The sequence below is a fragment of the Myotis myotis genome, unplaced genomic scaffold (assembly GCF_014108235.1).
Source record: "Myotis myotis isolate mMyoMyo1 unplaced genomic scaffold, mMyoMyo1.p scaffold_m19_p_15, whole genome shotgun sequence".
Classification (NCBI taxonomy): Eukaryota; Metazoa; Chordata; class Mammalia; order Chiroptera; family Vespertilionidae; genus Myotis; species Myotis myotis.
Genome location: NW_023416319.1, coordinates 4,193,942 through 4,208,382, shown reverse-complemented (window position 1 = coordinate 4,208,382; position 14,441 = coordinate 4,193,942). Strand labels below are relative to the sequence as shown.

The 14,441-nt window shown below is 55.3% G+C and overlaps 1 protein-coding gene across 3 annotated transcripts in view; it reads right to left on the bottom strand.

Annotated features, from left to right (window-relative positions):
- Positions 1–14,441, bottom strand: part of INPP5A (inositol polyphosphate-5-phosphatase A) — a 141,776-nt gene that overhangs the window by 27,388 nt on the left and 99,947 nt on the right. For all 3 annotated transcript variants that reach the window (XM_036335724.1, XM_036335721.1, XM_036335722.1), the window contains 2 exons: positions 12,494–12,613; positions 477–561 (listed from right to left, as the gene is read on the bottom strand). In XM_036335724.1, coding sequence (XP_036191617.1) covers positions 477–561; positions 12,494–12,613 — 205 coding nt within the window. The remainder of the gene's footprint in view (positions 1–476; positions 562–12,493; positions 12,614–14,441) is intronic.

Here is a 14,441-nt window from a genome sequence, read left to right as displayed (position 1 = left end):
CTTCCTCAGTGGGGACATGGCTCCAGGGGCCCGAGGGGACCCCGGCCCTGTGGGTGTGCCCAGGAGACACATACGGCCTCCGAGTTCCCAAAGATGGAGTGATGTCGATGTTTATTAAAGGAGACACAATGTGCCACGAGGAGAGAGAAGCCGAGACACAGGGCGGAGGGCTGGCCCCCGAGCTGCTTGTTTCTTTTCAGTAGTTGACAACTTCAGTTGTCAGGACAGAACAGGTCCTGGTGCTTAGCAGAGGCTGACGGCGACTGCGGAAGTCTGAGGGACCCCCATTCACCTGATGCCAAGAACGGCCTCCTTTTCTGATAACAAGACATTTCTTTATTAGGAGTTTTTGCCATAAACATAACCAGTGGGAATGACGACACTGAACTCGCCCGTAAAGGACAGAACGTCTCCACTGCCTTCCTACTAGCACTGAACACGCGTGGGTTCCAGACGGGCAGGGGCCGGGGGCCTACCTCCACCACGGACTTGGAATCCAGTCGGAAGTTGAAGTCACCAAAGACAAAGTAGGACACTTTCTCGAATCGCTGGTCAATGATCCTAGGAGGAGAGAAGGAGACAGGTTAGTGTGCATTCACGCCCACTGGCCGCTGCAGCTACGCTCCCACCACACGTTATACCGCCTCCCGTGGAAGGCAGATGCGTACCCCCAACACTTAGCAAAGTGACCACGGCCACACATGTCCACCTACAGTGTGAGGCTCTCTCCAGCATCGTGTGTGCCGCCAACAGGTCCTCATCGACTGGGCCAGCAGCGTGAACACCACACTTGGTGGGAAGCGCAGCCTGCACCAGGTTACGTTTTTGGCCAAAAACGTAACCTCAACCTTCTGGAGTTTTTTTCTGAACAAGCGCAGGCTGCGCTTCCCACTGGGTTCCCAGGATTCGGGAAGCAGCCGGAAGCTGGTGTGGTGGTGTGTACAGGGACCTGTAATGTCCCTGGACACCAGTTTACCCCACTCACTGTGGGCAACGCTGTGGACACCACTCAGGACTAACACTGTGGACCCTTAACTGCCCCCCGCCCCCACACACACCTGGACCCATTCAGAAGGAAGGTCCGCTGTCCAGGAAGATCTGGTGCTGAAACCCCTTCAATCCGCCCTGAGCACTGGATTGGGGGACAGATTTGAGCCTCTCCTATCTTCTTGCCAAATGAACTCGCACATAAAAGCTTTCTTTTCTCAACAGCCAGTGCCATCGCGTTGGCTCCCATGCCATGTGCAGTAAGCCCTGCTGGGTAACAGCACGTGGGAGGGCTGGTGGCCCAGAGGGAGCCATGTGGGCGCAACGGCCCACAGGGCCCCAGGCCACCTTCACCTGCATTTGGATGGTCCCTCTCAGGCAGGGAGGGCCGTTTGGACTTGCCCTGAAAGTGTTTACATATCATCCCCATTGGATGTTTCAGTTATAACGGCAACTTGTCTTTTCAAGTAGATACTGCCTGGCTGGAAAACATGTTCCTACCGAATGTTAAGTGGATCACAGTGTGTTCCATAAAGACTTTTCCATTGAAAAGCACGCCCATGGCAAGTGTGGCCTCTACCTCTGCCCTCAGACAAGGAAGCCTGGGAACTGTTCAAACCCGCTGGCCGCCGCCCACCACGCCATCCATGACTGTGGCTCCGAGGGCGGGCAAAGTGCTAGCTACTCCTGTTTCCAAAGCAGAACGAGAACCTCTTACAAGTCAATCAGCCGAACAGATGTGTCATCTGTGCAGAAGCTTCCCAGCATCACTGTCCAGCTGTGACTTCATGGACACATTTGCTGTGCAGACTGGGGGTGAGCTGCACTGAGACGGACTTAAGCCCTAATTGGACCAGGCAGGCAAAAGTGCCTTCACCAGTCACTCAGAAACACCTAGTCGGTTACCAAGAACCCCGATGCGTCCCGGCCCACCCTGTAATGCCTGTTGGTGCAGTTGTGTGGAGCCCAGACACCGTGTCCTCCTGGGGCAGGCGTACGGACGTGGCAGGCCACGTATCACCTGCTCAGTCTTTGCTAACTTGATTTGTCATCTTGAGAAACTAGAGACGAGTGACAGGCAATATGGGGCTGGGTTGGTGCCTCCTGCAGTGATGAGGACGGTTGGACTTGGCCCTGAGGATCCGGCTCCCAGGTGCTGTCAGGCGGCCCGGTGGCTGATCGCTCACCCGTGTGTGTCCGAGAGGGTGAACTTGCCGTGTTCTATGTAACCTGTCTGAGCTGAGTGGAAACGCTGTCTGTTTTAATTTGCGTGATTACCAGGAGGCTACTGTCCTCTCACGTGCCTGTTAGAATCTGCATTCTCTGCTTCTACTTATTCAGAGACGGTTTTTCTTTTTAGTTCCTTGCCTTTTTCGCTTTGAATTCCAGTTTTCCTGTAAATTGTGATGTTAACCCTCAGTCTTGTTGCTGGCCTTCAGCTCTGTTTCTGCAGACATTTTTGTTTTCACACAGTGAAACAGACTGATTCTCCAGAAGGCCTTCCTGGCCCCGTCCACGAACGGCTTCCGTCCTTTATCTTCAAGGTGGAACTCTGCAGCTGGTTAATCCATCTGGAGTCACACTGGGAAATAGGGGTCTGAATTTATCGATTTCTCAATGGTCCATTGAGCTGCACCATCTATTAAACATTCAATGCTTTCTCCCCCAAGTGTGTAAAGCACAAAATACCCCAAGCGAATTGGAACTTTTTGCGACTTCCTATTCTTCTCTTTGGATCCTTCATTCATCCTGGACACTTTTCCTTAATCTGACTTTATAGGGAGACTCTTCTTGTCGACAATTCTTTAAAAAAACATCTTGGCCGTGTTCCTATTTCTCTTGCATATTAATTGCTCTATCATCTAGCTAAATTCCATGACAAGACTTGTTTTCCCTTTTAATAATATTTAATATTACATTAATTTGAAGAGAAAGAACATTTTCATGGACTGTTATCAATGGTGCAGGTGACTAGCAATGTCACTGCGTTAAAACTACATCTTTCTAGAGAGGAAATACTGCTCAGGAATGAAGACGTCAGAGGTGGGGGCAGAGACACCAGCCTCACTCAGCCCATGGACTCACCCCTACTGTGTCCAGGACCAGCCACAGACCCCTCCTCCCCCCACCTGTGCTGTGCTCACAGGTGAGAGGACAGAACCTGCCTCACAGGTGCCCACAGGAACCTAGCTATTGCAGCCATCAAGAAAAAATAAAAATAAATTTTTTTCCTGGTGTTAAACATCTTAAAAAAAATATCCTGAGAACTCGTGTAGGTTCCTAGAAAGGTCAGTAGGTCCTCCCCTCAGGACCCTTAGGACATGGGGTTCCTGGCTCCCACCCCGTGCACAGAAGCCACACTGGAAATGAGAAGACAGTGGTGTGCTCTGCTTCCATGAGGGAGCCTTGTCCCCGCAGGCTCAGGGCCCGTCCTGCACAGAGTCCCAACTCCATGATGGACCAGTGAGAGGTCAGGGAGCACCATCACTGGGCTTTAGACTGAGAAACCACACCATTGTCACAGCTCATTATGCGGACTGACTTCTGGCTGTCAGCTGGGACCACACAGAAGCCTGTTCTCTTGCCCCGGGCACCTGTCCACCAGCACTTCCCCAGGACATGGAAGGTCCCCTCAGCAAGAGGCAGGCGCTGGCTCCCTTAACCTTGCACGGGTTCCTGCAGCCAACTTTCTGTGCCTGGCTCAGTGTCAGTTCTCTCCAGACCCAGCCCTGCACCCACTCAGCCAGCCTGCCCTCCCAGCCCGTTGCATGAGCACCACAAGTCCCTGCGGCTCTGGGTCTGAGGATCAGGCAAATCCATTCAGCTCCATGACGGCCTCCTGGCGCCCCAGCAACACGGCAGGCACAGCACAGCCCTGAGGTGGCCAGGAGTCCCAGGCTACATGGGTCCCGTGCCCCAGGATAGGAGGCCCTTAGTGGACATGCTTCCTCCTCTAGAGGAGCCACCTGGCCAAGCCATGTCCTTGGGGCATCCCCCCCCCCCCCCCCCGCCCCCGGCCAAGGCCCAGTGAGCAGGTCTGAGAGAGCGCTGTGCCCTTGGTGCTTCCTGAGACACCTCTGTTGCTCAGAGTTAGCACTGCTTTGTCCTTGGGGAGGGGCCAGAGGGCATGACAATGGAGACACTAGCACAGCACCTGGGATGTGGCTGAGGCAGTCTGAGAGGGTGGCTGCCACAGGACCCTCAGAGCTCCTCGTCACACGGCTGTCACAGCCTTGTCACACGGCGCCCTCCTCCCAGACAGCACACGTGACTCAGTCCACTCAAGTGATTTCTCTCTAGCTTGACTCTGCCTAAGGGAGGAGACCCGTCACTCCCCTGAGCGGAAAGTCTGTGTCAAGGCATCTGCACATTCTATTTCAATAACTTGTTGGCTCTGTTCACGGGACAGCGCGGGAGGCGGTGTTCCTTGAGGAGGGTCCAGGCAGCAGGTGCACAGCCCCAATGACCAGGCTGTCAGCGCCCTATTGTCATCCATGTGGCTGTTCCCTGCGTGCCGTGGACTCTGAGGCTGATCAAGCATGCACACGGCTGCAGAGTGGGGACACTGCAAATGGCCTGCTGGCCTGCACGGCTGTGAGCACATCGTGCAGGTGTGCCTATCGGGCACTCTTCCTCTGCTGTGAGATCATGGCAGCGGGTGCTGGTTGAGGGTGGCGGGACACACCTGCCGTCAATCTGAGCTCTGAGAAACTCGCTCTACTCGGGTAGGACAGCTGAAGACCGCTCTCGTCACAGGAGAGGCCAGGGCTCCCATCTCGTGAGATCCGTGAGGGTTCATGGTAAGCCAAGCCCTGGAGGCTACACGGAGGCTTCAGGGGGTAGGTGCTGGGACACCCCAGCCTGGAGCAAGGCCCACAGGAGAACACAATCCAGGGTGCATTTTACGGGACACCAGGGTGACCCCTCGCCAGTGACATGTTGCTGCTCCGGGGCACGTGCTGGAGCTGGGCATTGGTTGATTAAATGGCGAAAGTGTTTGGCTCAACTGAGGTCCTCACTTTTGATGGAAAGGAAATTAGAGACTAGGAAGAAATGTGAGCGGCTGGTACCCTACCTATGAATTAGGAAGCAAAGGCTATTTGGCTAATTTGATGGTAGAGCCCAATTTGAGGTAAACTCTTTAAAAAAAAAAGACGAACAAATTTCAAATTTCAGATTTAGCATCTGATTGAATAAACTTAAAATTCTCTAAGTGTTTAGAGCAGCGGTTCTCAACCTGTGGGTCGTGACCCCTTTGGGGGTCGAACGACCCTTTCACAGGGGTCGCCTAAGACCATCGGAAAACACATATATAATTACATATTGTTTTTATGATTAATCACTATGCTTTAATTATGTTCAATTTGTAACAATGAAAATACATCCTGCATATCAGATATTTACATTACGATTCCTACCTGTAGCAAAATTACAGTTATGAAGTAGCAACGAAAATAATTTTATGGTTGGGGGTCACCACAACATGAGGAACTGTATTAAAGGGTCGCGGCATTAGGAAGGTTGAGAACCACTGGTTTAGAGAGAGAAAACGTACCTTCCCAGGGCCTGGTTCTCCCACGCACAGGGAAGGTATGGGGACGGAGATGCCTGCGGTGACGAGCAGAGAGTTTCAACGGCGTGTCCAGAGCCTTGTAACACTGTCATTAAAAACCTAAACTTTATCCTACTTCCGTGGCTCTGCTCTTCTTGATGTAATGGCCTGCGCCCATTAATAACAGCAGGGTCTGAAAGGTCGTGCTGTGGCGGCAGCGGGAGGGGCCGCCACAGGCCCAGGCAATCGCCTGAGTGCCGGGCCCGTGGCCTCACTTTTAATTTCAACAGAGTGCCATTTGGACCAGGAGAAAAAAAGCGTTGTTTTAAAATTAATTACCTTGTCAGGAGCTATTATGATTAAAAAGTAGGCCCACATCAATATCGCGTGCCTAATTCAAAAAGGGAATTACAAGAACAGCCATAAAAATCAATTTTTTGGGCCTTGAAAACGGAGCGTCTTTCTGTTTTGACAGGTGATTTCACTATGAGACAAACCACAGTGATACTCACACGTCATGGAGGCCGCCCAGTGAGCAAGGGCTGTGGACTCGGGGAGCCCACGCGGCAGGCCAAAGGCCTCTGGTATGGAGACAACGTCCCCAGGGGGAGGCACAGGTTAAATATTCAGAAATGACAGCATTTGCGATCGGTCGCTTCAGAGCGGCTGGCAGTCGGTGTCCCAGAACACAGACTCGCTGCCACTGGGTCTCTTCCCGAGAGCTGCGCGGCCTCCAGGCATAGGACACCCGTCCCGGACTAACCCGCGGCGCTGTTCCTTTTCTTCCTGTCCGTTCCTGTCTTTTAACTACGGAAGGGAGTGAATTCACGTATAATTAGGAATCTACTAGCGTCGGCTTTTGTTTCTCAGATTTGGTAGAAGCCGCACTCTCTAATAATTTATTAGCAGAAACATCAACAACAGAAATTACTACAACTAAGGCAGAACATTTTAAAGTTCCTTAAAAGTTTCTCCTAATCTTAACATGTCTCATTGAATGGTGTGTGGTAGAAATATTTAGGCGCCATAAACAAACTGGCCAATGTATTTCTCCTTCCTGTGCTGGGCGCGTGCTGGCGTGGGCTCTGGCCTGGTGGGGCCAGAAGCCCCAGGCGACAGTCCCTGCCCTGACTCCAGCCGGCACAGGGAGCCTGTGTAAAATGGTTTGTCCTGAGGCAGAGACGAGGAAAGAGGACACGTGTGAAGGCAAAGACGAAAAACCTACTGACAGAACCAGAACCAGTATCAGTGTTAGCACAAAGCTCCCAAATGTCCCTTTGGTGGTCCCACTGGGCGCCATATGCTGTCCCAACAACCAGTGAGCCTGGGTGTCAGTGGCCAGGCTACCGACTGGCCTTCCCAGGCCCAGCACACACTCCTATAGCCAGGCCGGCCGAGTGGTGCCCACTGTGCCCACCACAGCACTCATGGGTGACACACAGACCCTCAGCCACTGGAGGGATCAACATGGAGAAGTCACAGAATCTTGGGCACAGACACAGCCCTGATGGGGCAGCGCACAGAGAGAGCTGGGCTGGGTGAGGTTTTCATGGTAAGGTATTAATTCCCAAACACACTCTTTCCTAAAGCGTCCCCACGTGAACTGCTCATGTTTCTGAAAATTCACCTCCTGTCTTGGCTGCTTGAGGCCTGAGGCCCTGCTATGCACTAAATCATCTCCCCAAGTCCATGTGGTGAGTCCCTGGCCCCCATGTGACTGTGCTGGGGATGGGTCTTTAAGGAGGTTAACATCAGTTAGGTCACAGGGTGGGGCCCTGATCTGACAGAACAAGAGACGCCAGAGACCCTCCGCAGGGCACGTAAGGACACAGTGAGAAGGCAGCCCTCCCGGGCCCTCAGGCCTCCGGCCCCCAGAAACATGGGAAATGACTGTGCTACTTTGTATGGTGGCCCGAGGACTGTCAGGCTGCCCCCCGCTCCGGCCTGGGCCTTGCTCTCAGGGCTGCTTCTCGAGGTGGGGGACCCAGGGGCTGGATGGGTTCAGTCCCCAGTCATCACGTCAGTACTTCTCAATCACTAAATTCACTAAAGCACCTTCTCACACACCCGCACTATGACCACCCATCCCCATGAGAACTGTCTCGGGCAGAGTGGTGGGGAAGACCACCTGCGTGCTCCTGGCAGGGGACCTGCTGAGCAGCTGTCATTTTCACACATTCATTCATTCTTTAAATAGCATTATAATATTAGATACACTTTTCCACTCTGAGAACCACACCTCACACCCCACCTGGCCGCCACCCACAGCCCAACACCAGCACAGAAGACCCTCAGCCTCCTGTTCCTCAGTATCAGCAGGGAATCCCAGCCTGACTCTCAGCCGAGCGAGTCCTTACACACTTCAACACCAGTGAACCCAGGAAACAACACTCAGCCTCACAGGTGCTGGGGAAATGCTATGCTCACATCAGGCCCTGGAGGATGTGGGCGTGCACCTGGTCACAGCACAGGGGAGCAGCAGGCATAGTCCAGCAGTCAGTAAAACACCGAGAATGGCCCTAAGCAGTGCCCGCAGAGGGAGTGGCACCAGAGCAGGGACAAGGCCGAGCCAGGAATGCCTGCGGAGCAGGTGCTCAGCATGACGGCGTTCGAGATGCTAGTGCTGACGATGAAAACGCAGACGAGCCAACATGCACATGTGCTCATGCATGCCAGCAGCACAGCAATGTGGCCATGGAAGGACAGGCACTAAATCAAGATGGTGACGGGGAGGGGCAGGACAAGGATTCAGGATGGAGATCATAGAGATGGCGTCTACGTTTCACTTCTTAGCAAAAGGACACATGACACAAACATGGAGACATGAGCCTAACGGAGCTGAGTGGAGGGTGCATGGCTGTCATCAGAGCCTTCACTTTTCTGGACGTGTGAATCCGTTTTCAATAAATAAAATGAAGGATAGATTACAGATATCATCAATCATCTGAGACGTGGAACAGCAAGCTCATTTGTTGGGATGCAACTGGACTTGACGTGTCCTAACTGGGCGTGATCCTGCCCGACACCCTGAAAACGCCGCGTGGTGAGCACTGGCCTGTGCCGCCCGACTCCGAGCTGGGCTCCAAACAGACATGACAACGGCCACCCAGGGTTCCAGGCTGAGGTCCCGGAGTGGACGGATGTGCTTACAACCAGGAAGACCAGGAAGTCAGGTGGTGGGAACGAGCGCCCAGCGCCCAAGTCTGCGGGACCTGCCTCAGCCTGGACCCCAGCGCTTCTCTTTTGCTCGCAAACAGCGAGCGAGTTCTGGGAACGGCCTGAAGAGACACATTCAGGGTGGAGGGCCTTTGAGCAGGCTGACAGCTGACTGATGACCGGCCCTGGGATGACAAAGGGGGCCGTGGGCGGCCGGCATCACATCGCCTCTCCCTGGGAAACTAATTGCTCTGAATTGTTCACGGCAACATTATTTTTCTGGCCATCATCTCCTTTGAATGCCCAAAATGAGCATGAAACAACTCTTTTGACCGGACATAAAAGTTAAATGTCCCAATGTTGATCAAATTAACTTCAGCGCTGTGACAATGGACTGTATTTGTGAGAAAATAATGGGGGGGGACAAAGGGGAGCTTTATGCCAAGATTTCACAGCTGTAATGTAAAAATGTTTCTGTTGAACTAGGCCAGGCCACATCTCAAAGGGAAGACAGAAGAACCCTGTCACTTGTGGAAAAAAATCTCATTTCACGGCCGAAAGCTCCAGGAGGTGTCAGGAAGTCTCAGCCCGGGAGGGACACTGGCTGAGGTCTCTGCTCCGTTTAATCCCCCAAGTCCTCCCCAGAGAGCTTAACCGTGTGTCCGGGAGGCAGACAGACTGGTCCAGGGCCAGAGGGGACCCCAGGCCAACACAGGCCCCACATCCCTGGAGCCCCGCACCTCAAGTGCCAGCCTGATGCTCTTCATTAATTGGGGGTTTGTCTTCTTTTTACAAGTTTCATAACAAGAGATTAAAAGCAAAAATTAAACTGCACAAAAAGCGAAGATTATTATTTGTAATAAAACCACCCAGAGGAACTCCCTATCTGCACTTTAACATTGAAAACCCGATTTCCACATCTCCAACAGGAGCCCTTCCCAATCGGCCAGACTCGAGGGAGGGGCGCTCTGGGTCCACGCCTGCGTATGATGGCCCGAGGGCCCAGGGGCCAGAGGCACGCACGCCTGGTACTGCTGGGAGGTTAAACACTTCTGAACACAAACTCTCCATTTTTTAAATAAGCGTTTTATTTTGGAATAATCTTAGATTTATAGGAAGGTTGCTAACATAACCCTGGGAGCCTCTGTTTTAACACAGGGTCCCACCAGCAGCCCTGGGAATAGGGCTTCAGGCCAACATGCCACCTTCCCCAGGTCTGAGGGCACCAGCTCATGGAAACGTGGACCCACAAAACTTCACGGGGAGATTAAGCCAAGAAGGCAGGCTCGCCTCTCGGAGCCTCCTCGCTGTTTCCCTGTGTTCCCGGCCTGCAGACAATGCACCCAGAGGTTCCCAAAGAGTGAATGGGGCACTGTTGGTGGCAACGTCCATTCAAAGGGCCGGCATGGCATTGTCCTCCCAATCGGCAGAGCAGAATGCAGTCTGCTGGTGGCTGCCAAAAGGTTAGCAGCCCTGATGAAAGGGCGGCCCGGTATTCACACTCCTACAGAGCCGCCCTTTGTGCTGCGTGCAGAGGCCGGATCTGCGGCTGGCCGAGCCCCCACACAAGTGATTCGTGGGAATGCAAAGCCACAGGGAAGTGCCAAAACCCTAAGGCTGCTTTCCCTGAGGCTGCAGGGGAATGGCAGTTTGGGGCAATGACACAGTTTAATGCCACACCCCACTGACAACCTGACCACAGCCACCAAAGCAGACTGCTCTCGGGTCTGCCTTAGCCCCGCTCCATGGGAGGTCCCAGTGAGTGCAGCCCACCAGAACCTGTCAGCCAGAGACGGCACACAGTAGTTCCCTAACGAGGTCCTTATTCCTGGCCCTGGGCTTGCTGTCCCAGGCATGGTGGCTCTGCCCACAGCGCCCCAGCCTGGCAGCTCTCGGGGAGGCCAGCATCAGCCACTGCAAGGGACCGCTCCCAGGGCAGCTCCCCTGAGCCTGATGTCACCGCACACCCTGCCTTCTTTGCTGCCTCCTGAATCGTGACACTGCGTTACACGCCAGCGCTGTCAGGTCAGTGCCCAGAGAGAACCTGCCTCAACCAGCGCAGGTTTTTGATTCCCTGGGGCCTCAGCATAGACTCAGCAACACTGGGGCCTGCATGGTGGAGGCGTTCCAGAGCCCGCTGGGTGAGAACAGGCAACAAAGGACTCATGGTCGAGCTGGCCAAAGGATGTCATGTCCCGGCCCAGGGGCTTGAAAGCCCCCGTCATAGGTGGCCATGGGTCAGCACACGGACCAAGCAACGGGCCCCATGGCCCTGTGGCTGAGGCCCCAGCTCTGGAGTCAGGCGAGGAGCTCAGGTCTGGGCCCAGGTCTGCTCTGGCGCTTCCTCACCCCAAGTCACCCCACCTCCAAGCCCAGCCTGGTCACACCTGGAGGCTGCGTTAGGGTTTGAGGGGGCTGGGCCCTGGGTGGGCAGGACAACCAGATCCTACATCCTGCACTCCTGCCTCCTCTGTGTGGGCCTGGCAGCTTGCAGCAGAGACCTGGCTGCTTGGACAGGACGTAGGCCCTCATCTCAGGGCCCTGGAGGTGAAGTACCACCACTGTCAAACATGGCAGCAAGGGACAGAACCCCACCCTCTGACCCCTGTGGAGGGTACATCCTGCTGAGAGGAACCCAGAAGGAAGGAACTTGCAGGGAGGGACCCCTGCCCATGCCGGGGGGAAGTCCAGAGGCGAGCCTGGTGCACACAGGAGAGGTCAAAAAGTCAGGGTCTGGACGCAGTGCCAGAAAGAGGTTAGCTGGTGACATGGGGCCAAGGAGCAGGAGAGCCATAGTCCTCACTGCTCTGATGTGAGCAGTGTGGAGACATGGTGGGGTCCTGGAGAAATCTGAGATCACCAGGCAGAAGGAGGAGAGGACTGAGCTGTGGTAGCGGCTGTCCCAAGCCTGGGATGTCTGACTGCCACCTAGGTCACGGGATGCTGGTGGGGAGAGACTCACTGAGGCCTGAGCAGGATGAGCAGCAGGAGAGCAGCCCTGGGATGAGGTTTCGAGGCTAAGCTCCATACAGCAAGAGGTCTGTCTTTGAATCAAGAGGGACCCTGGTCCCCAAACCAAACCTAACCTATCAATTGAGTTTGAGGAGACACCTTCTTTCCCAATGACAGCCTACCAACCTGGATCCTGTGAAAGGGTGCACGAGACAGCCAGAGACAGAAGGAGGGCCCCTCGGAGTCCAGGACCAGAGGGTCCTGAAAAATCACCTGCGAGAGGGAGTGAGGAGAGGCTACTGGGAGCTTGGGCAAGAGGCAGGAGCAGCTTCCCTGCTCTGAAGACCCCTGGGCTGCTCCCCTAGCCTCCCCAGATGCGCAGGCCCCAGGCTCTGTGAGCAGAATGGGGAGGGAGGTGCTCAGTGGCTCAGCCTTGCTGAGCAGACTGTGTATAGCCCGGTGCTCAAGGGACCCAGCCCACAACCTCCAGGAGCTGCTGGTGGGCAGAGCCACTGAGAGGCACCGCCTCCAGCTGGGAGAACCCAGGGCTGTGATGTAATTGTCAGACTCCAAGGTGTCCCAGCTGGCATCTACTTCTGCCTAGCCCTGGGTTCATTTTCTTAGCTCTCCCACAAAACTGAAGAGAAAGCATGAGGCCACCCACCCTAAGTCTGCCTGGGAGGGGCTGCTGGAGCCTTGGAACAGGGGTTGGGATTTGTGCTTTATCAACGGGTCAACATTGGCAAGTTTCATATTTTTGGCAAATGGAAAAACAAAATAAGTGGCTTAAAAGAACAAGCCGTACAGTCCTGGGCGGTGGGGTGGGGCCACGCACACAGCACCTACCTGTCGAGCACATAGCCCAGGGCCTTGTGCCGGATGCCCGCGTACACAGAGGGGCTGGTCTCCCAAGCGACCAGGTTGGAAGCGTCATGGAAAAGGTGGATGTTCACCAAGTCAAAGGCGCTGCAGAGACAGAGAAGGAGACTCAGAGACAAAGGCTGAAGCCTCGGGTCGGGCACTGCCTCTCCAACCCTGTTCCTGCCCGAGGTCCTGAGGGATGTGGAGCAAGGCCTGGCCGGGCCCCAGGGTCGCCAGTGGGCAGAGCCACTTGTGCCATACTCCTGTCCTCCTCGGCCTCTCCGGCTGACCCAGAGCAGGACACACCTGCTCAGAGGACACAGGAGACCTGAAGTGTCCTCTTGAACATCTTTGCAAATGCAAGATCACAGAAACTCTTCTCAAGCTGCCAATGAGCCAGGAAGAGCAGGAGTGGGAGGAGGGAGGGGAGGGAAGGAAGAAGGGGATGAAGGGGATGAAGGAGAAGAGGAAGGAGTGGAAGGTGGGGAGGGGGATGAAGGAAGGAGCAGTGGAGGAGGGAGGGGAGGGAGGGAGGAAGGGGATGAAGGGGATGAAGGAGAAGAGGAAGGAGTGGAAGGTGGCGAGGGGTGAGAGGGATGAAGGAGGGAGGAGTGAAGGAGGGAGGAGTGAAGGAGGGAGGGACGAGGAGGGAGAATGGGGATGAAGGAGAAGGAGGAAGGAGTGGAAAGGGGAGGGAGGGAAGAGGGGATGAAGGAGGAGGAGAAATGGAAGGGAGAAAGGGAGGGCAGGAAGGAGGGGGCCCTTCAAACTGAAAGGAGAGGAGGGAGGAGGCCTCAGCTCCCTCAGCCAGCAGGTGATTTGGCCCCAGGTGCCCACAGAGCTCACTGTCGGGGCCCCACGACTGGGGGTCACTATATGATTCATTTCACTTCCGTTAAGAAGCCCCCAAGGTCATAGCCCAGGAAAGGCTGAGGGTTGCCCTGAAGCCTCAGCTTCTGCAAGGCTGTGGTGAGGCAGTCAGCCCCCACCCCACAGTCACCCGCAGGGCCGAGACCACCAGGCCCCAAACCCAGTGAGACAGGACTGACCATGGAGACGGAGGGTAGAGAACTTGGCCTCTCCTGCAGGGGCAGCTGACCCCCACCCCGGCTCCTGGTGTCCTCATCAGCCCTCCCTCATACTGCAGCCTGTGTGACCCTCAGCAAAGGGAGGAAATGGTGACTGCCACTCCCTGGATTAGGTCACAAAGACTGCAACTCTGTTTGGGGCTCCCCACCTCTCTGGGCCCCCTGCTCCAGAGAACACCAGACCTAAGCAGCCACAGGGAGGGGCCATGTGCAAATAGCAGGGCGGCTGAGGACCTGCTGCTCCATCCAACTTGTGGTCACTGGCAGACTCTGGCTGCCTGATGGGCACTCCAGGGTCAGGTGGGGGACACGGGCTCCAGCTCCAGAGCCGACCCCAGCTGTGCCTTGCCCCACATTCTGTCCACACCAGTGGGGTGCACACCCTTGGCCTGCACAAGCCCATCAGTAGCATTTAAGGTGACACCCCGCTAAGACCTCTCACTCAGTTCAGACCATGGCCCTCTGACTCTGGCACCCCCAGGAGAACACACGTTAGGGTGAGCAGTGCTGGCCTTCACAGCCAGGGGTCTGAGGTTTCCTGCTGAGCCACTGAGAGCTGCCACCTGCAGGAAGGCCCAGCCTGGGTCGCTGGGTGAGGGGTTCTATTGCTGCCATGCCCCAAACCCCTCAGGACATGCTGTGGGGCCGCCTTCAATATGGCCGCAGTGGGGCACAGAGCGGGGGGTGGAGGTGGGGTGGGGTGGGGCTGCCAGGAGGAGCAGGGCTGCTCACATCACGGCCATGGGAGAAGGCAGCATGGCCTTCAGGGACCGGGAGACAATACTCCGTGTCACACAGTCACTGACAGCAAAAAGCGCCACAGAGCAGGGGTGCAGGTCAGGCGG